General features: G+C 37.6%; 1 protein-coding gene and 1 pseudogene across 1 annotated transcript in view; one reads left to right on the top strand and one right to left on the bottom strand.

Annotated features, from left to right (window-relative positions):
• Positions 1-22,741, top strand: part of PCCA (propionyl-CoA carboxylase subunit alpha) — a 358,009-nt gene that overhangs the window by 287,235 nt on the left and 48,033 nt on the right. The window contains exon 21 of the mRNA XM_019754213.3: positions 5,720-5,773. Within this exon, the coding sequence (XP_019609772.1) occupies positions 5,720-5,773 (54 nt within the window). The remainder of the gene's footprint in view (positions 1-5,719; positions 5,774-22,741) is intronic.
• On the bottom strand, positions 4,300-5,612 carry LOC109459599 (large ribosomal subunit protein uL29m pseudogene; annotated as a pseudogene).

Raw genomic sequence — 22,741 nt, 5'->3', positions numbered from 1 at the left:
GCTGTAGATACCAAACATGCAAACACATAAAAAAGATGCTTTGAGTCCTAAGGTCGATGAAGACTATAAAACAGGATAATTTGTAGAAAGTGACTAGAGAAGGTAGCTTTAGCTAGGGTGGTGGTTAGGAAGTTCTCTCTGAATAGCTCACATTGAGTTGAGATCTATGAAGAGAGGAAGGCAGCCAAGCAGAAATCTGAGGGAAGAAATTCCCAAGTAGAAGGCATGGCAAGTGGAAAGGTGCTGAGACAGGAAAAAGCTTGGTTTGTGTGGAGGCCAGACGGAAGGCCAATGTCTTGTGTAATTTTGAGAGCGGAACGAGATAGGCAGAGACCAGATCATGTAGTCCTTATAGGCCAAAGAGTTTGGGTTTTATTCAATTCTTGTTGTGAAGCTTTTGAAGGGTTTTTAGATAGAAGAAGGATATGACGTGATTTAAAATCACTGCTCTGAGGAGGATGTGACCACTGCAGTTATCCAGGGTAGGGGCACTGCCCCTGGTTTAGACTGGAAGTCCAGCTCACTGCCTGTTTTTGGATGGCTCACAAGTTGAGTGGTTAATTACCTTTATAAATGGTTGGAAAAAGTTAAAGGAAAAATAATGTTTCATCACACATGAAAAGCATATGAGATTCAGATTTCAGTGTCCATAAGTACATTTGTACCAGAACACAGCCACATTCATTTGTGTGTATATGTCTTTTTGTTTAAGTAGAAACTTAATGCCCTGATTTCCCCTCACACAGCAGTTCAGTGGCTTAGCAGTGGTAAAGTTTATTGTGATATTTTGTGTGCTTAGGACCAAGACTAAAATTTTTCTGAACAAGAAGAACCACCCTCAGCCACTATTATTAAACATTAAATGACTCTGAAAATTAGCTTATGTAGCAGACTACTTATAGTTTCTTAAGGAATTCAACCTCAAATTGCAAGACAAAACAGCGCTTACATGCAAAATGCATACTGTAGTAAAGTCATTTTGACAACTAACATTTGGATCACAACTAATGTCAAGATGCTTTTCACACTTCCAGGGCTGTCAAAAGATTAAAACAAGAAGCAAACTACAGTTCCAGTAGCAATTTTTAAACCGCAATGTAAGAGCAAAGGAAATCTCCATATTTTAAAATCCATTTAACTGTACAATTGAGAATCTTCCCCCTAACTTCCAATTAAAAATTTTTAAACGGTAGTATAATGTTATGCTAAAGGCAAATATCAAGAGAAGAATCGAACAAAATTCTACAAATGGCTTCCAAGTGATGACTATGCTCGAGTGAAATCATATGCATGTGGATTGATGTCGGTACTTGGCAGTACCTGTCTATGGAAAGACACTGGCTTTGGCGGGGGGGGGGGGGGGCAACATTCAAAATATAGTAATAATTAAGCACTTGTTTTGTAATACTGTAATGCCGAGTCCTTTTGATGTGACCCCAGTCTTTGACCGCTCCCTTTTTTTCTGATATGACAAGACATAGAAGCCCCATTTCTGCCCCAAGCCTTGAATCAGCCATTTGTTCAAGAAGCCTTGATTTCTTTGAGCGGGAAATGATATTTGTAGACAACAAATGGGGTGCTAGGGAAGTTGGTTGCTACTAGGCCTTTTCAGTGTTTCTGGGGAAGATTCAGAAACTGCCACTGCTGCCATCTTCTCAGAATCCAGTAGCCACACTTTTCAATCAGAAAATTTCTAATTCTGACGAACTGTTATGATTGAGTCTGTTACTGAATTACAGAGGTGATTAATTGTGCTGATTCTATACTGGCAATATGGACTGGATCCCGTGGCTCTTCTTTTCTGCCACAGGCTGGGATGTGTCCTGGTCTGGAAGTAATGGGAATGCTCTGAGTGTTTTCCTCACTGCTGTTAAAACCTCGGCAGTGTAGAAGTAATCAGGTTATTGGACTGTTCATACACAATCGAAATCATTCTACATCACTTCTTTTTCCAATTTCTTGACAGCTTCACCTCTAATCCTCTCCAGTTAAAACTTCTGCTAGACAATTAAACATTGAGAGATGTTTAATTCACTCTTTCACCGCATGGAAAAACTTCAGAATTCTTGGTGAAGATTGATCTTATGTTTCTGTTTCTGCAGTGCTGTTGGGGTTAGGAGGAAATGCAAGAAAATGGGTCTTGTCCTTAAAGAACCCACCACAGCTAGTTGATGATCTAGTCTAAGACATTGTAGAGACATTGCATCCTGCACAGTCAAAATGGTTGGGTTGGGATTCTTATTCTCCTGTTGCAATATAGACAAATTACTTTTTATGTTCCTGTACCTTTAATTTCCTCATAAGTAAAACAAAAGGTAGATTTTCATATTTGTATGCTTTTCAAATTCTGTGTTTCTATGAATGAATCATGTTTACTTCTACTATTGTGTTCACTTAGCCCTTGAGGTCTCTGACCTGCGTGAGTGTAGTAGCATTTTCCTTGGCCTCCCAGCCCAGTCCTTCCCCATCCTTCCTATACATCCTCAATCGTACCTCAGACCATCAATCTTTCTGAAACATAAACATGTTACTCCCAGTTCTTAAGCATAAGAACTTTGTAAAGTATGAACTCTCTCTGTACAAGATGTGACCGGTACTGTAATCCTTCTCAGTTTCCTTTCTTGCTACTTCCCTTCATCAACCAAACCTATTTCTGGCTATACTGAACTACTCACCATTCTTTAAACTCACCATGCTTTTTCTTAATCTGAAATTTTCATAAACTGTCTCATCAGACCAAAAGTTTCTCTTTTAGTTCCCTTTTGGAGAATTCCTGCTCATTTTTTAATACCCAGCTCTAATGTTTATCTGCAAGTCTACCTTAATCTTTCTGGGCATTTTACTGGTCTGGCCTCTTATCCTGTAACACATTGTACATTTTGTCTTATGGATTTATCAGATTGAATTATATTTCTCTTAGAATTCTGTTCCTTCCTTTAGTCTCCAGGAGGGTGGATCTTAATTCAGCTAGTAGTGCTCAACACATGGATGGATGGATGGATGGATGGATGGATGGATGGATGGATGGATGGATGGTTGGTTAGATGGATGACTAAAGTAGAAGTGCCAGTATTAGAACCTAGGATTCAAGACTCAATTCTTAATCCCTTCGGACACTGAAGAAAAGAGTCTACTTTATTCCATTCTGTATTATTTCTTTTTGCGTTTATTAAGTTATACATGTCCATATAGAAGAATAGGAACAACAGATAAGCCAAAAGCAAGGTCAACTAATAGCTTTCACCCAGAAATAGCAGTTAACTATTTAAGTGCATTATTTGTGCTAGAATTTTATGTAAACCTGTAGAATTTTTAACAAGATTTATTCTGAACATACTGTTTTGTTCTTTCTTTTTGCACTTAGGAATATACTATAAACATATTTCATGTTTCCAAAAATTTTAAATGTCTGCATGAATACACCATAATTTATTTGACCAGTTTCTTTCGTTTAGATTGCTTGAAATTTTTAGATTCTATAAACTACACTGTTGATGACATTTTTGTAGCTATGTTTTTCTTCCTATTCATGACTTTTTTCCTTAGGATAAATTCTTACAAGTGAAATTAATGGATAAAAATACTGATTTTGTTTTCTACACTATACCACATGACACTGAGTATGCTAGTCAGAGTATTGAGTCAAGTCACTTGATAATATTTATGGGTAGGGGTAAACATTTAAACATTTTGGTATCATTGTGCATTAAACTGCTTTCCTTTTCATTGATCTAACCTCCCTCAATCAAGAAACCTGCGACTCAGAGGTTCACTCTGGGTTCTTTTGCTTACGTGATCATAAAGACTGGAGTTAGTAAACCTATACTTCTTTAAAAGGAATAAAGTAATAGTTTATGCATGTAGTTAAGTGAAGGCCACTAATACTTTCTCCAGGGCTACATCTGGGAACTCTAAAAAAACTCGCAGCTACTTAGAACTGTTTTATTTGTTTGCACAGTCTTTGAAGCCACTGGATCCTCTGATTAGCACAAGAAAGGAAGAATTTTGAAGAACAAATTAGGAATAAATAATCCAATTTTACTGGTGAGAATTGTCTGGAAGAAGTATAATTTACTTCCAGTGTACTATTTAGTAATCTAATTTTATTACTAAACTAAAATTCAAATAATTAAGAAATGCATAGACAATATTATATTTAGTTTGAACTTATTAACAAATAAATCATAACAGAGGTCATTTCTCTTTTTACTACTTTCTGGACATAGAAGAATTGCATTGTTCTCATTAGTATTTTAAACAAATGCTAAGTCATTTTTTTATAATGACTTCATTGAGATATAATTCATATACCATACAGTTCACCCAAAGTATATAATTTAGCATTTTTTGGTTTCTGCATAGATTTGTGCAGTCATCACCACAATCAATTTTGGAACATTTTCACACACCCCAAAAGAAACCTCATAACAGTAACTCCCCATTTCCTCCCAACCCTCCTCTCCTTGGCAACCACCAATTGATCTTTCTTCCTTTTTAATTAAATGGGAATTTAATCTGTATTTTATACTTGATTTTTTAAAAATGTTTGGTGAAGCATAACCACTTCCAGAATTAGTATGGCATGTTAAGACGTAGACCAATTGATAAGTAAATAGTTATTTGACTGAAAATACAATTTCTTTATAAGGAACTTCACATATATTTACTTTTGTATGTAGACTATTATCCAAGAAAAACAATGGTAATTTAAGAGTTCAGACATATTAGACACGTCTTGACTTCTGGACATGAGAAAGATGTGGAAACCTTTCCTGAAGAAATTTTTCTTTCTTTTTCTCTAAACTTTTCCTCCTTGCTTCAATGTGGACTTATTTCTCAAATCTCAGTCTGACGACATGTTTCACATAAGACATTGCAAGGGATCATTTCCTACAGTATCTGCTATTAAGGTATAGGCCACTTCTTGAACTGTGTCAGATGATTCTTCCAAAGATGTCTCTTATCCAAGCACTAGTCTAGCTTTTTCTTGAGCAATCTGAAGAAGCCGTAGTGCATCTTTTCTTTCCTGGACAACTTTATCAAATGTATCCATGGAATCTACTACTTTTTCTAACCATTCCAGACCTGGCATTAGCAATCTCGGTCACTTGGCCTCCTGCTCTAGAGTTTGGAGCATGTTTCTTTTTTAGTAGGACATACCAAAGCTTATGTATGTCTTCATTACTTTTGTTCTTAGCTGCTAACAGATCCATGAAGCTCCGGTTTTCACCCCTCCCCCTACCAATTCCTCGGATCATCAAAAAATTCTCCTAGTACTTTCCTCAGCAAAGTTTTATAAAATTATCTGCACTCATGAAAAGATGTGATAGTTGGTATAGTCTTAGGCAACAAACTAACAGAAAACCTGCAACTTCTGCTAGCTGGGGCCTGAGGAGTTACTGACAACCTGAAAGTCTAGGGCAGCCGAGATTCTTCTGTAAAGAATAGCCAGAATGTACCATTTTACTTCCTGTCTCTGAATTTGCCAATTCTAGATATTTCATGTTAAATGGAATCATATAACATGTGGTTCTGTGGTAGCATGTATCAGTACTTCACTCCTTTTTATGGCTAAATAATATTAAATGAATATGTCATATTTTGTTTATCCATTTTTCACTTGAATTATTCACTAATAGGAATAATTCTGATAGGAATATTCATGCACACATTTTTGTGTGGATGAGAATTAATTTTATACCTCTTTATTTCCCCCCAGTGTCTTTCACGCGAAGCAGGTGGAAGCATGAGCATTCAGTTTCTTGGTACAGTGGTAAGTGTGAAAGAATTATTACTTTGTATATTCTTCTAATTTACAGAGTAAAAAAAAGTATTCAACTAGTTTTCCCCCATGTGTTTGATCTTGGCTTCATCATGGTTTTATTTTGCTATTAAATGAGATATCTTTGTATAAGAAGTGGGTTCTTGAATGTGTTAGAAAAGTTTCCATGGTAAAATTCTTTTAGCAGTTTCTTATTAGAGAGGAAATAGTTTTTAAAAATATTTGCACTTTGTTGAGTATTTTAAGTGCTTTTTTTCTATTGGAGATTTTCTCCCAGTTTTTGTAATAAAAATAAGGACTCATGTATTATATACAGATGCTTTTGAAAATAGTGACCTTGGTGAGTTTGTTTGCTCTGTTTTCTTTGTACCTTTCTCTGTTAGGTCCTTTCAAGTCCACATTTCTAATGAAATTGAATCATAACTTTGTATGTTGAATATTTTTTCACTTAAGATCCTGTTAATTATTTTTCATATTGCTGTAAAGAATCAGCATTGTTATAATGAAGCTGTATTTAACATTCTGATGAGTAGATGTGACATGTTTTACTTCTCCATGAATCCCAACTATTAGATATTGGAGTTCAGTTACCCCTCATTTTTGCCATGACGAATGGTTTTCTAATGAACAACTTCATGTGTTTTGCTTTTCTTAAGTTTTGAATTATTTTCAAACGTGTATATTTTCAAAATTGTAGAACACATTTCCTCTCAAATTGAGTCAATACCATGAATAATTTTATGGGTTAGTATACGTGTTGCCAATAATTTCATAACTCTTCAGAAAGCCACTCATCATACACTTGAATATTATTTTGCACTTTCCCTACTATTAGTTAATTTTCAAAATTATTTAACTATCTGCTGAAAAAAAATATAGTTATTACTTTTATAATTATATTATAATTTTCAAAATAATTTTTCTGTTAAAAAAGGTACCTTGTGTTAATTAGCACATCTCTGTTTGTTGCTATTGTATTTGAATATTTCTTTGTGAATTCATTTACTAGGTATCATTTATAGCCTTTAAAATGTCTGCATATGTACCTTGGGTACCTTGTTCAGGTTGTAAACTCACCATGGGTATTTCTGTTAGTTCCCTATGTTTATTGAGAATATCAGAGGAGAGGCCTGGGGCTTGGGTCAAAGACGGAGTGGTTTTGTATCCATTGAGATAGGAAGGATGTTAATAATAACATGCATGTATAGTTTATACGTATATGTATAGAGGTGTAGTAAAGTTTACGGATTAAAGTATATGTATAGTAGTGTATGTATATACACTTGCCCTATGTATCGTGAATTTTAAGTGTTGCACCTGAGACATGTGGTTATTCTTGTTTTCCCGCTTAAGAAAGTATTGCATACTCTTTTAATTTAAAAATTTAAAAATTTAGATATTTACATGCATGTCATAAGAAATTGTATTAGGATTCTCCAAAGAAACAGGACTAATAGGGTGTGTGTGTGTATGTGTGTGTGTGGGGTGTGTGTGAAGGGATGGAGGTGGGAAAGTGGTTAATTTACATGATTAATTTATGTGATTGTGGAGTCAAGTTCAAGTCTTCAGGGCAGGGAAAGAGAGCTGCAGTTCGAGTCCAGAGACAGTGTGCTTGCAGGATTCCTCCTTCTTTGGGAGGTCAGGTCTTTTTCTTCAACTGATTGAATGAGGCCCACCCACATTATGGAGGGTAATCTGCTTTATTCTCATCTAATGTTTATTCTCATAAATGTTAGTCTCATCTAAAAAAATATCTTCATAGAAAAATTTAGAATAATGTTTAGCCAGATATCTGAATACTGTGACCTAGCCAAGTTGACCATAAAATTAAACATCACAGAAGTACACGTCCTACCCCCAGAGGTATTTAAGTTATGAACAATAGATATGTTCTTCCAGAAATAGAATTACGCATTTTTTCATACAACAATAAATCTTGTATGTCTTTCCAAGTCATTGTATAAAGATCTATGTCATTCTTTTTAATGGTTACATAAAAGGTTTTTCATACCTTAGTGCTCATGCTGGAAAGGGTACTCAGGTTGTCTCTGCCACTTGATTTCTCTCCTTGGATTCTAATAGATTTCTCAGTGTTTATATATTGAAAACTGAGTCTGTGCTAGCCACAACCCACAAAAAAGCAAAACAAACATTTCTCGTGCAATGTTTCCTATCTCAGAAAATGGCAATCTGAGCTAAAACCTTGTATTTTTTTGATTCCTCTTTGTTTCACCCCTTCCACTGCCCCCATCCTGACCCAAGCCTTCATCATCCCTGATCTGAATTATTGCAGCAGCCAAAGTCTTCAGACCTCTGCCCTGCTCCCTAGGCTATTACTAATATATTAATAGCACTTAACATGATCCTTTTAGCGTACAAATCAAATCTGGTGGACTTGCTGCTCTTCTTCAAACATGTGGCATACCTCAGGGTCTCCTCATTTACCTTTCCTCTGCCGGGACCACCTGCCCCCGAAACCTGCATAGTGGGTCCCTCCCTTTCTTCAAGCCTTTCCACAATAAGCCACTTCCTCCTAGTCACACTGTTTAAAATTACGACCACCCTTTCCAACATTTTATTTCCTCCTTCCTCCACTTTAATAAAAAAAATAAAAATTGAAAAAAAAAATAGTTTCAGGTGTACAAAACTGATGGTTCCACTTTATTTATTTTGTAGCAGTTACCACTACTTGACACACTTTGCTATTTGACATATTTTACTTTTAAAAACGCATTGTCTGCCTTTCCCACATGAATGAAATAAACTCCATGAGCGGAGGGCTCTTTGTCTGTTTTGTTCATCACGCTATACCCAGCGCTTTGGTGTATGGTCAGCATTCAGTAATTATTTGTCAGATGAATGAATTAAACTGACAAGCATGGGGCCAAAGTATTGGGTGTGAAAAGGAAATGTGAAAAAATCAAATTCAGAAACAAATGAAGAAAAAGAAAAGTGTTGGGGGATATTTGGGACCTTAGAGATTAATCCTTGGTCCTCACATAAGGAAATTATGCATCAGAACACATAACTTGTAGGGTTTAGATGATGGGGGAAAAAAGAAAAGATAACTTGCTTTACCCAAGATTTCACATGTGGTTTGTGGGTAGAGCCAAGAAGGGTGCTTAGACTTCTCAGCTCTCAGCTCAGAGCTCATCCCATCAGCAGATGCCCCTTACCTTTATTTCCTTTCATCCATCTCAGGCACTCAAAACACACTACAAGAAAAATACACACACATATATACACACCACCTAAATAGCCCACAAAAAGTCACCTGAAAAAAAGGAGAAGAGGAAAGGAGAATTTTATGTAATTGATACTCCTCTCTTCCTCTAGTAGATTCCTTGCTCACAAATCCCAAAGAGGCTCTGCGTCCATTTTGTTTATACGCTTTATACAGAGCAGAAATGCCAGTTTCTAGAGTAATTACTCTAAAATCCTACAATGCAGCAGTTTGGACAGCCAGTGTAGTTTGTTACAATGCATTTTTTTCTATGTATATTATTAGCTGCAATAGGTCAGTATAGAAGAGGGAAAGAAAAGGTTTTGAGGTATAATGGGACTTTTACAACAAATATAGAATGATTTCTAGCTAGCATGTGCTGCTTCAATCCAAATGAGCTAAAGCAGATACAGCTTCCAAGACTTGCAGCTCAGCAACAGCAGTAGCACATCACCTGGTAAAGGTGAGACCTCCCAGATACACATCTGTCTTTGTGAATTTTCTATACAAGTTGTTTTTTGTTTTTTGAATATTGAAAATGTGCCCTTCAATGTGCAAAGAAGAGTTTAATTTTAGACTAAAAGAAGTACTTTAGTTGTATCAATAAAGTTACAAATGTTACTGTTTCAACTTAGAGAAGGTACAGACTTAAAAATGACTTCATTCATTGTTTTACTCACTCTGACCTTTAAAAAAAATGCATTTGTTATTTTCATTTTCAGTAATACAAATCACATTACATTTTAAAAGTTTGGTTTTGTTAGATATTATGTAAATATTAAATACCATATAAAGTGTTGTATACTTTACATATTTATAAAATATACATAAAGAATATAAAGTATGTTATAAAGAATAATGGTAGAACAAAGACCTGTATACCACCATCATGGAATATATTTTACATATATATGTAAAATTACCTTTGAAGGCTGCTGTGTGCTCCTCCCCAATCCCGACACACTTTCTTTCTCCCTCTTCACTGAGAATTTCTTCCTGATTTTTATCACTCCTTGCTTTTCTTTTAAGCTTTTCTGCATATTTGATTCCTAAATATTATACAGTTTAGTTTTGCATGCTTTCAAACTTGACACACCTAGAATTACTGTGACTTGGTTATTTTGCTCTGTGTTGTTTGTGAGACCCATCTCTACTGTTGATGGACATTTGAGTGGTTTCCAGGTAGTTGTTGTTGTTTTCCTGTAACTCTCAATGCTGCCACAGACATCTGTGTACATGGGTACATGTATCCATATTGCAGATATGAAAGAGTTTCCCTAGGGTTTATGTGTATTAAGTATGCAGTGAATGAGTTCACTTTAGTCCGCATCTTCACTAGTACCTGCTAGTATCATGCCTCTTAATTTTTGCCAGTGTAAATAATGCCCTCATTGTGGTTTTGATTAGCTTATCCTGATTGTTAAGGAGGTGTAACTTCTTTTCCTGTGTGTATTAAGCATTTCTGTTTAACCTCCTCTGTGGAGTACCTCTTAACACCTTTGGCCCGTCCATCTTTCTATGGAGTGAGACCACGTGGGTATATGAACTTGGTCCATTTATGTCATTTGGATTTTTCATAATAAGGCAAGAAAGGTTAGGGTGGGACCATCATCTCCTTCCGATTATGGGCTATGAGTGGAAGTGACTCTCAGGAGCTGTAGAGGCCTGAGCTTTTGCCCTACTGGAAACCGACAGGTAAGCGCACTGCAGTTCCATGAATGCTGGTAGAAGACATGAGACTCCAGGGTCAGACATGAAGGAGTTTGTTACAGCAATAGCAGTAGCCAGAATATCATTATTTTGCACCATTTCCATGAGCCCTCTTTCCCATAGGGCAATGTGAAGATAGCAGGATGGCATCTGCCCACACATACCATGAGTTGTGTTATAGGAGAGCAACTTGAGCGTAGGGAACCTTGTCTTTTATAACGGGCAGTGAGCACGCCTCCCCTCTTTTCTGGAGGGACACACTATCTCCGTTTGCTTATGAACATCCTTGACAAACTGGTCCAGAACAAAGAACAGTCAATGCCTTGCTCACAAGAAGTGGAGATGTGAGAGGCCCACTGAGAAGTGACAACCATATAGTGATTTGTGTCACTTCAAGACCAGGTGTGAACTCTCTAGCGCCCTACTTACTGTGTCCGCCTCGAAAGCTGTGTGTTTGCTTGCTGAGACTTCATCAGCGTGGGTCCCTGGGTGAATAGTGGGGCTGAGTACTGCCACCCCCAAGTTTCAGTGGACTGAGATTTCAGTGTTAATTTATTTCTGAACATAACCTAGCTTATCCTAATACACAACCTTGAAACATAAAGGACTATCTTCTATTCATAGAACCCCGTATTTACTTCAGATTCATCTATCAGGCATAGATTTAAGATTTGGTAGATTTATTCATTCCATTTTAAAGCTTTTGGCTCATCAACATTCAATCCAAACATGAGGTCTTTCTTTTCTGTATGCTGTTAGAGCTTTATTTAAAAATTATCAGGTAATTTTTTGTATAATGAAAGGCAAAATCTTCAGAATTAGTAGAATGGAGCATTGAGAGATGAAATTTGACCCAGAGGAGTGTACTCGACTTGGGTGTACGTAACAAATTTGAAACATCCCATTTTTCCCTTCAGTATCTATCAATTTCATTGTTATTCCCAAAATATAGTATATAGGACTTTATGTTCATTTCCTAGAGATACCACAACAAACTGGGTGGCTCAAAATGACAGAAATGTATTCTGTAGAGTTCAGGAGACCAGAAATCTGAACTCAAGGTGAGGACTGGGTTGGTTCCGTCTGGAGGCTCTCAGGGAGAATGTTTCACGCCTGTCTCCTGGCTTCCTGTGGTTGGTTGCCCACAGTACTTGGCATTCCTTGGCTTGTAGCTGCGTCCTTCCAGTCTCTGCTTCCATCCTCACATGGCTTTCTTCCCCGTGTCAGTGTATATTCATTTACATAACTCCAAAGACATCAGTCATTGACTATAAAGTCCACCCTTATACAGTAACACTTCATCTTAACTAATTACATCTGCAAATACCCTCTTTCCAAATAAGATCACATTCTGAAATTCTAGGCAGACATGAATTTTTGGATGACATTGTTCAACCCAGTGTATACTATATGGGCATGAAAGCATATTTGATATATATGAAAAGTTAAAAAAATCGCTCAGGCAACTTACCTTAAAATATATTTTATAAACAGAGCATTCTTAAGTCTATGCCTAGTTAATATACTATCAGACTTGAGTACTGCCACTTATTTGTCCAAGTATTTTCATACCATTATCACCAGGTATATGACTGGTATTATGTATTCTATACTTTGTGAACATGCTGAAACACGGATGAAGGCCATGCCTAATTTTTTGAAGACAAAAGTGAGCATGCAGAGGCTAAATGACTGTTCTATGCTAATAGCTGGTAGAACCAAGGTGCAAAACCAGGCCTATCTGACTTTCAAGTCAAGCTGTTAACCATCAGAGTGCCTTACAAACAAATTGTTTTACTGTGTAATCCAGGGAGCTCTTTGCAGTAACTGCTGAGTACCACATCTCAGTCAGCTTGGGCTGCTATGACAAAATGCCATAGACTGGGTGGTTTAAAAAACACATTTATTTCTCCCAGTTGTGGAGGCTGAGAAGTTCAAGATCAGGTACCAGCACAATCCTGGTGAGGGCGCTCTTCCCGGCTTGCAAGTGGCCACCTTGTATCTGTTGTCTGCACAGGCAGAGGGAATTCTAGCATTCTGGTCTCTCTTGCTCTCCTTGTAAGGGCACTAATCCCTCATGAGGGCCCTGCTCTCATGAACTCATCTAACCCCGATTACATCCCAAAGGCCCCACCTCCAAATGCCATCATACTGGGGCTTAGGGCTTCCACGTGAATTTTCGGGGAAACATACATTTAGTCCATAATATACCCTAGTTGGTAAGCTAAATATTTTAGAATCTTTCAGGATATCTATGCCTATTTGAAATGTAAGTTGTCTGGGTTTTGTTTGTTTTGTTTTCTTTGCATGTTTTTGATTGAAGCTGTAAGTTTGTGTATATCAGGTAGCATAAAGAAGCTCACAAAGAAATGGAAGAGGCCAATTTTTTTCCCCAAAAGTGGGAACATTTTAATATATATTAGTAAAATGAAAAAAAAAAAAAAGGATAATTATTTTGTAATAATAGCATCAGCACCTAACATTTTTTTTATTAGTTTCAGGTACACAAAACAATGCAATAGCCAGACAGACATTTCACCCCCCACAAAGTGATAACCCCCTTCCCCCAATCTACAGCTCCCCTGACATCATACATATCTATTACAATTCTATTGACTCTATTCCCTATGCTATATTCCATATCCCGTGACTATATATATTAATATGTTAAATTATAGTTAACATTCATTATTATTCAGCTTCAGCTGTACACTGCAGTGGTCAGGTATCTACACCGTCCATAAAGTGGTCTCCCTAATAAGACATGTGCCCATCTGACACTCTACAAAATCTTTACAACATTATTGATTATATTCCCCAAACTGTCTTTCATATCCCCTTGGTAATATTGTAGTTGCCAATTTGTATTTTCTAATCCCCTCCTCTTCTCCCTCATCCCCACCCCCTTCCCATCTAGCAACCATCAGTTTTTTCTCTATATCTCTGAGACTATTTCTGTTTACTTTGCTCATTTATTCAGTTCTTGAGATTCCACACATAAGTGAGATCATATGGTATTTGTCTTTCTCTGTCTGACTTATTTCACTTAGCATAATGTTCTCTAGGTCCATTCATGTTGCTGCAAATGGTAAGATTTCTTTCTTTTTTATGGCTGCATAATACTCCATTGTATAAATGTACCACAGTTTCTCAATCCAGTCATCTACCAATGGGCATTTCGGTTGTTTCCATGTCTTGGCTATTGTGTATAGTGCTGCAATAAACATAGGGGTGCATATATTTTTTCAAATTAGTGTCTTGGATTTCTCTGGATAGATACCTAAGAGTGGAATTGCTGGGTCATAAGGTAGTTGCATTTCCAGTTTTTTTGAGATACTGATTTCCATACTGGCTGCACCAATTTGCAATCCCACCAACAGTGCACAAGGGTTCCCTTTTATTCTCAACCTCACCAGCACTTGTTATTTGTTGATTTATTGATAGCCATTCTGACCGGAGTGAAGTAGTATCTCATTGTAGTTTTTATTTGCATTTCTCAATAATTAGTGAGGTTGAGCATTTTTTCATATGTCTGTTGGCCATCTGTATGTCCTTTTTAGAAAAGTGTCTCTTCATGTCTTCTGCCCGTTTTTCAATTGGGTTATTTGTTTTTATGGTGTTGAGTTGAATGAGTGTTTTATAAATTTGGGGTATTAACCCCTTATGAGATGTATTGTTGACAAATATCTTCTCACATTCAGTAGGCTGCCTTTTTGTTTTATCGGTGGTTTCCTTTGCTGTGAATCCAATGTTTTACTTAACCAGAATTCCTTACTTGAACTATTTTTCACAAAAAGGATGAATATTTTATTACGTCAAGAATGCAAAAGTTACCATTTTATTTCAAATTTTTGTATTCTCATCATTGTTTATATTTAATTTTTAAAGTACCATTATTTTTAAAGCACAATACTATTAAGTCAAACATATCTCAGTAAGACTTTTTTCTTATCAAAACAATGGATATTGCCTGAAAGAGAAAATAAGCTTAGACTACGTTGAACAGCTTCTTCATAGCTGTGCTATTGGCATTTACCCAAGGACTCTTGAGGAACTATCAAATTATATGTCTTTGAAGCTTAGCCAGAGATCTTAATGAGACCAGATCATGCTGAAGTTCTTCAAGCTAATTTAAATCTCAAATTGTACATTTTAAATTAGGTTTTTATTGATAATAAATATACTTTATTTCTTATTAGCCTAGAAAGCTTGAGTGGTAATATCAGTAGAATAAACATGTTTTACAAAGATTTACCATTAAGATATGCTATTAATATGACCCTTGATACACTAGCACAATTAGATTTCAAAGTAAGCATTTACGAAGTAACAGCGATTAATGACAACCATCGAAAACAATTTTGAACTCCATCAGTTTAACTCAGGAGGGTAAACTTAATATGATAATTCATCTCGTTGAATTGTATCAGCTTAGCAGGAAAGTATGTAAATATGTGACCCTTACCTAGTTTCTAAATGGATGCTGTGCTGATAGATTTATCAGTTCCATTAAAGAACTTTGGGGAACTTTGGAATTTCAGCAATTGTTCCCTTGGAGGCTGAAAACCCAACCTGATCTCATACTGGGACCATTCTGGTCGGCATATTTCCATAATTTGCCTTTGCTACTAATATGACAGCAAGACACAAATAACTGTTTCTAATAATATCAGATGGAGTTGTGGAGGACAGCATTTTAATGTAGTAAAAGACCTCCCCGTGGAGTTGTTATTGCTACTATAGAACAGCAGCTACACAGTTGCAACTGTAGTCTCTTAATTGATTCGTTTAATTAGCAAGAGCTCAAGCTTGGGCTGTATCTTGTCATCTGATATCATAGGACTCGAAATCTGCATCATTCGTATTTATAGGTATATAAACATCAAAAAGTTCTACTTCTTCTGAAAATTTACTTTTGGATGTTGAATTTTAATAAAGTAAACTCCACTTGTTTGAAATCCAAATAATTGGAAAATGAAAAGAACTAGGTTTGTTATTGTTTTTCTTCATCGGTACTCTTGAAAAGTAAATGATGTCGTGGACTTTTTGTTATTATTGTCTTCCAAAAATAAACTTCCGGAGAACTTCTGTGATCTTCTATACCTTATAAATCCATAAACAGTCCCCCTATTTACATGTCTGACTCATCGCTAATCTTCATTTGCCTTTTTCTCCCTTTTCTGCCCCATCCCTTGTCTGTATCAGTGAGGTTTCAGGAGGAAGCCTCATTCCCCTGGGATGTGCATGCTCGTCCATGTCTCAGCTTTTGCAGGTACCCCGGGTCCTGCTAGCTTAGGCTTCCCACGTGTGCCCACCCCTATCAGGGCATCTGGCTGAATTGCCCCTTGGGACTTGCCTACCTGACCCAGCCTGCACTGGTCCCAATTTTCTTGGATGGGAAAAAGACAGGAGTATGGGAAGTGTCTCGCATAGAACCCCAGAGCCTTCATCAGACAGCCATAGCACACAGGACTCCCTCGCCACTGGGTCAAGTTCGCCTTGTTCCTAACACTTCCCTATATCCAGCCATAGAAAGTAGGTGGTGGCCACAGGCGAGCCATTTTGTGGAGGGTCGATGCTATCTGTTCTTTAGATACATTTTAGAACACTAAGCAAAAAGTAAATCTATAGCATCCCACCCTTCATTTTCCCCAAATATGCAAAATTTCAGGCAAAATGAGGGTAAAATAAGATTTTATAAAATGAACTCTAAATGCAGTCTTCATCTTGAATATCAGTTTTGTGGTAACATGTGTTTTGTGCGCCATGTAACCAACCTAAGAATGGACTTTTGGAATGTAACTAAGTACTTTTTAGTAATTTAGCATGCTGTGTTCAATATGAAAGTACAATGGTCAATATCCTATTGTGTGATGCATTTTGAACAAAAATGTAAAAGAAATGACTGCTCCATCGCGTGCTAGGAAGTATGCTAGATAAATGTGACTTGGTCTCTGCCCTTAAAGAACATCCTGGTAAACAGACAAATTGGTCTCCTGAGTACATTGTAGGTGCCAAGATGGGTTATACACAGGCTGATGTGGTAGCAGAGTAAATTGTAAATCTATTAGCTTTGCGTTTTTTTCTTTTTCTGGAACCAAAACTGTTATCAGTAGGTAAAGTATAGATCAAAGGGCATACATAGCTCTCTGATTAATAATCTGCATTTCATATCTAATTAAACATTACGTTTCTTTAAGGAGCATAAAGCATAGCATTTATTGGTAGTCAGTCATCTTACATTGATCGATCATCTTTTATGTGCTGGTTAGAGTTCTGATAATGCAAAAGCAAAATATATCCCTGCTGGCAGTGAGCCTACTGTCAACAAAGGGTATAAAAGTGTTAATGTGATAAAAGTGACAATAGAGATTTGTGTGAAGTAGAGGTAATCTGGGGCTTAGGAAAAGGAAATGGTGGAATTGTGAAAAGCTTCCCAGTGAATGAATGAATGAAATATATACATATATATGTACATATATAAATGAAATAAATAAATATAAATAAATAAATATATATATATATAAATGAAATATGTATATTATATATTATATATACGACTTTAAGATGAATAGAGTTTGCAAACAGGGAAAGGCCTTTCAGATAGGAGGGAGTAACATGTGCAAAGGCTCTGAGATAGCGTATTCAGAAAATACTTTGTGATGATGGTAGAGAAAGCAAAAGGAATAAACTAAATGAGGGTGCCCAGGTGTTTAAGGAAGAGCAGGTTGGCTGGTGAGGGTGGCAGGTAGGTGGCCAAGATCCATGTGGAAGATGAAACCAGAGTGGCAGGAGCGAGATGCTGTAGCAGAGTAAGACCACAGACCACACTAAGGAGATTGGCCTGTCTTCTCTAGACTCTGGAGGATTTGAAAGAGAGTCACAAATCACCTGAAGTGTGTTTCGTTTTGTTTTGATATTAAAGAGAATGTGGGAGCAGGCAAATAAAAAAGAGGATACGTTTGAGAGCCTCCTCCTGAGGTTCCAGAGTCCAGTTGTATGTATTGGGCAGAAATGAAGATGATTCTGCGGTTTCTAGATGTGATCACTGATGCAGTGACTGGAAGGAGAAAACAGGAAAAAAAGAGAATTATACTAGGAAAATGGTGGAATAGATAGTGAGTTGCAGTTTTGACTGTTTTAAGTTTGAAATGCCAGAGAGACATCCATGATGTCTTGTCTGGAGATCAGGAAAAAGATTAAACGTAAGCATGTAAGTTGGTGCTTTGTCACCGTGTAGAGATGAGGTGTGAAGCCCTGCAGCAGACGAGATTGCCCAAGGGGACAGTGAAGAAGGGAAGGACAGGCCCACAGTGGACCCCTGGGACATGGCCATATCTCAGGGGAGGCCCTAGCCCCTCTAATATAATCAATTAAAAATGACATTGTCTATTGTCCAAATCATTTGTATTATATATGGCTATTGGAAGCCAACTTAGTGTAACCTCAGTAATGATTTCACAGTGTCCTAGGGTGTCACTAATTATTTCAATGTATCTCAAAATCCTGCTGCCATCTGCCTAAGATCCTCAAACTGAAATTAATTTTAATGAATAACATAATGCCTTACATTTGTATGTTGCTTTAGGGTTGTAGAATGCTTCTTTGATTCCATTCACTTTCTAAGATAAATAAGCCATACAGCACTGTAGAATTAGTTGTAAAAATTAGACATGCCACACTCTTTGAAACGTTGTCAATTTAAAATAGTTGCAATTACTGAGTTGTAGGTTCACAAGAAATTTCCATAAACCTCCAGTAGGATGTTTGTGACTGTTGAGTAGGTGAAAGTAGGGAAGGGAAGCCTAACTAAAGCTTCATTCCTCGCATTTGAATCTCAGATCTCCCACTCACTAGCTTTGAACTTGAGCAAGTTACTTAACCTCTCTGGTCCTGATTGTCTTATCAGCAGACGATTTACTTTTATGGAAGTAGTGAAGGTTGAATAAGAAACTGTTTGTAAAATGCCTGAAAATAGTAGGCGGTTGGCATATAGTTGCTCAACTATTATTACAGCATCCCCAAAATATCAGTGCAGTCTCGCTTTGCTTCATTTTTGCCTTGCTTTCCCCCTCCTTTTTCTTGCTTGCTTGGAGACATGCTGTCATCTGAAATTTTAATCTCCACTGAGATCACAGTTCATCTTCAGTCTACAGAAAAATTGAGAAGGAAACTATTTCTCTTTTATTTGGGAAGTCTAATTTTTGTTCATCCTATGGTTATAGCCTTCTCACACACTAAACGTATTTGTCATTGAATGCTAAATATAAAGCACATATTTAAGCCTTGTGGTAGCAAGATGCCTAAAAGCATGGCTTCCTTGAAGAATAAGGAAGTTCACCAAGCACGGTCTTGACCGGGGAAGACTTAGGTGCCTCCTGTTTGAAAGGCAAAATGCTTCTGATGCAGGAGTTGTATGACGGTTCGGATGGGCCTTCTTTTTTATATCAGCCTCACTTTGAAGTGATGTTATTTTAGGTCGGCCACTTAAGGCCACTGTGGAGTAGTAGGGACTGCATATTGCTGAGCTTTCCTACTTACCAATTATTTCATTGTTGCTATTTAACTTACGGTGAGAAAGGTGAGAATGACGTTGACATGGCAGCTCTTTTCTCATAGAAGCAAAGTCTGTCAGTGGTTCTCAAACTTGAGCATGTTTAAGAATCACCTGGAAAGCTTGCGAAAATGCAGAGTCCCAGGCTCCATTCCCAGCTAAGCTGACTCCCTAGGTCTGAGGTGAGGCCTTTGGATCTGCATTTGTAAGAAATCAATTTAAAACACACCAGGACTAGGATTTGGAATTTATTTTGACACTGGCTGTAGAATTAGTGTGTAGTTTAAAAAATGGGTACCAAAAACCAGATTATATGACTGGCGCTGTGAGTCCAGCATAGCAGCAGTGTGCGGGATGTTTCTTGTTATACTGAGGGGGTAGTCCAAGCATTTGATTATTTGAAATGTTAATTGATTAGTGTAAATGTCCATGGTATGTATTGTGTTTTTTTTAACCAGGGAAGGACAAGATAGGACCTGAAGTATAATAATTAAATTCATAGTATCATCAACGGGGTCTTTTAAGTTTACTTATCAACTGTGTTTCAGATTTAGTCAGAATTATTTCATCTTACACCCACAGGACAGTCATTTTTTTTTTTTTTTTTTTTTTTTGCCTAGAGTCGGATTTCTTAACCTTGGCAATAATGACATCTTGAACCAGATAATTCTTTGCTGTAGTAGACGGTTCTGAGCATCATGGGATGTTTAGCAGCATCCCTGGCCTCCACCCACTACGTAGATGCCAGAGCACCTCCCAAATGTAACAACCAAAATTGTCTAATGTCGCCAATGGCTGTGAGGGGTGGGAAGGGGCAAATCGCCCCTAGTTGAGAACCACTGGCCCAGACAAGTGTAATAGTTGGGATTTCAGAGTCTTCTTTCCCATCTCATTAATAAGTATCATGTTGTAGGGATGAACTCTCTACATCAGATATGATGCTTCTCAGTGGTCTGAAGCTTACAAAGTCTTATCTATATCCTGACCTACCCAAATGCCTTATGCGGAGAAAGCAATAACAAACAAGAGGCAGCCTCGCAGTTGATTTGCTTTAGGAGCATATTTAACCATTGGCAGTGTAGGAATGTGTGTAAGGGTCACTCTTTCTTAGTCTTCCCATAGTGGAGCATAAGCCAGATCTGCCAGGGACAGCCATTCCAGAAAGTTAGGAGCAGGGTCACATAGTTTCTGTAATTGCATTCTGTTTATTTGACTCCATTTGCCATTGGAGTATCTGTACTCTTACTGTTTACCAAAGACCCTCACGTCCCGAGTCAACAACAGCAGTGTACAGTTAATACCTGGTCTCAGAAGCTGCTCCACTTCATTTGGTCCTCAATTTTGTAAAAGGCCTATAATCTTCCTGGTGAGATGTATCAAATAGAGTATGTTACAAGCCTCACCTCACAGTGGTATCTGCAAAGAAGTATTTTTCTGTTCTTTTCCAGCTAGCATTTAATTGTATAGCTCCTTAATATTTTGTGGCACTTTCCCCCTGTGCATAGAAATTATATGGCAGGATGCCTGGCAAGGTATGCGAGTGTCAAATAGTAGTCAGTATCTCAGGTATGCCAGCATGTTTTATGTGGTGTAAATTCTCAAGATTGTGGGGGACAGCTAAAGTAATTACTGAGGTACCAGTGTTAATTACCCTAGGTAATTACCAAGCATCAGGGACATGTGAAACTGTGAAGTGCCCTTGTTTGAAATAGAACCACTGCCTAATTTAAGGGTACGGACATAATTAGTGCGTAAGCTCTGACAATCACCCTTTGAGCCCTCCTGTTCCCGCCCTGTCTCAGCTGCTCAGTCAACCAGTCTTTAAAGTGGTGGCCAAGGAGACAAGCCTCCCTGAGTGGCTACAGTGTGCCCAACACTGTACATCACCTCATGCTTGTCACCTCCTTTAATTCTCACAACCGTTGAGATCATCAGCAGAACCCCCACTTTCTGTGCGAGGGAACGCCTCCACTGTAAGCTGTGGGGCTCACACAGTACGCGCAGCCACAGGATTCACACCCAGACATAAGGGAGAAGCTTGGCTTCCTTCACACCAGCGTCTGGGGGGCCGGGAGTTAGGTCTCCCAATGGCCCTTTGCACTTCCTGTTACTCCCTTTGCGTGTCCTTAATGAGTCCTCACTGCCGTGGGAGCAGCTGGGTGGGGGCTGGGGACTAACCTCCCTCTTCCGTGTTGGAACTTAGAGCCCAGCCACTTAATGGGTACAGTGCTAAAGGGGCTTCCTCTGCTTCGCCATGTGAATTACTTTTGTATTGGGGGGTGGTGTTCTTTAGTGCACAAGGTGATATAATATTTATCCAAGTAATCATCTAGATATTAAAAACACATAAAATTGCAATTTGATGTACTTGATTTAAAGCCTTTCCTCTCAATTAGAATGTTAGCTACGTAGTATTTAAGCTGATTAGGGTGTGGAACACATGTTTAAGTGTGTTGTTCTTATTTAAGTACGGAAGCCCTCTCTCTCTACCCTCCACCTGTCTGTTCAACCAAGTTTGAGCCCCCTTGAAGGATTTTAGGAATAACACAGGTAGTTTTTGAAATATAGATGCCAGGCTGTGTTTTCTAGTGTTGCAAATCTAGACCAGTGGTTCTCAACCTGGGTGACTTTGCTTCCCAGGGGACAATTGACAATGTCTGGAGACGTTATGGTTGTTACAAATGGGGGGCTGGTACTGGAATCTAGTGGATAGATTTTCTTAAATTTATCGTAAGCATCAGTAGGGATGCTTCTCAACATCCTACAATAAATAAGACAGCCTCATACAAAAGAATTACCCAATCTAAACTGTCAGTAGTGCTGAAGTTGAGTTCTGGTCTTGGTGGTAATTATGGAGGGGCACGTAAATATCTGTGAGCATCTCCCCAACCTTTACAAAGCTGTCTAATACTCTGCAAACTTACTCTTGTATGTCCTGGATACACAGTACACAGCTACCCCGCCCTATTCATTCCAGAGAATCACACCCGCCTCAATGTGTACATTGAAAGAATAGGCATCTTTATATTAGAGAAAGGACTGGGCCCCACGTACAAGAAAATAAATGTCATATATATTGTTTTACATTTTATCCTAATATTGATGACTCTCTGTGTGCATTTGTGTCTTCATAAAATTTTTACCAGCATATCATTCCTATACATGAAGTTTTTCCTTAATCAGTCTGTGTAGTTATGAAAAGGACTTGAATGTTGTTTTTTATTATATTTAAATTTCCTTTCAAAAAGAATAAATTTTTTTACAGTTCAAGCTTGCCCATCAGTAGAGTTTTGTTTTTGGATCAATTCTGTTAATGCTATAGCTACTCAGAGTAAAAGCTCAATTAGATATTGTTGTATCAATTTATAATTTGTTGCAAATAAACCTACATAAATACATGATGTGTGCACACAGCATGTCTGAGCTTTTGGCAAATCCTGTACCTTCCCATAGCTCTGGGTTTGAAGGTGGG

Source organism: Rhinolophus sinicus, chromosome 16 (assembly GCF_057876585.1).
Source record: "Rhinolophus sinicus isolate RSI-liver-muscle chromosome 16, RSI-T2T, whole genome shotgun sequence".
Classification (NCBI taxonomy): domain Eukaryota; kingdom Metazoa; phylum Chordata; class Mammalia; order Chiroptera; family Rhinolophidae; genus Rhinolophus; species Rhinolophus sinicus.
The sequence above is the reverse complement of the archived record's forward strand: the minus strand, read 5'-3'. Positions and strand labels throughout refer to the sequence as shown.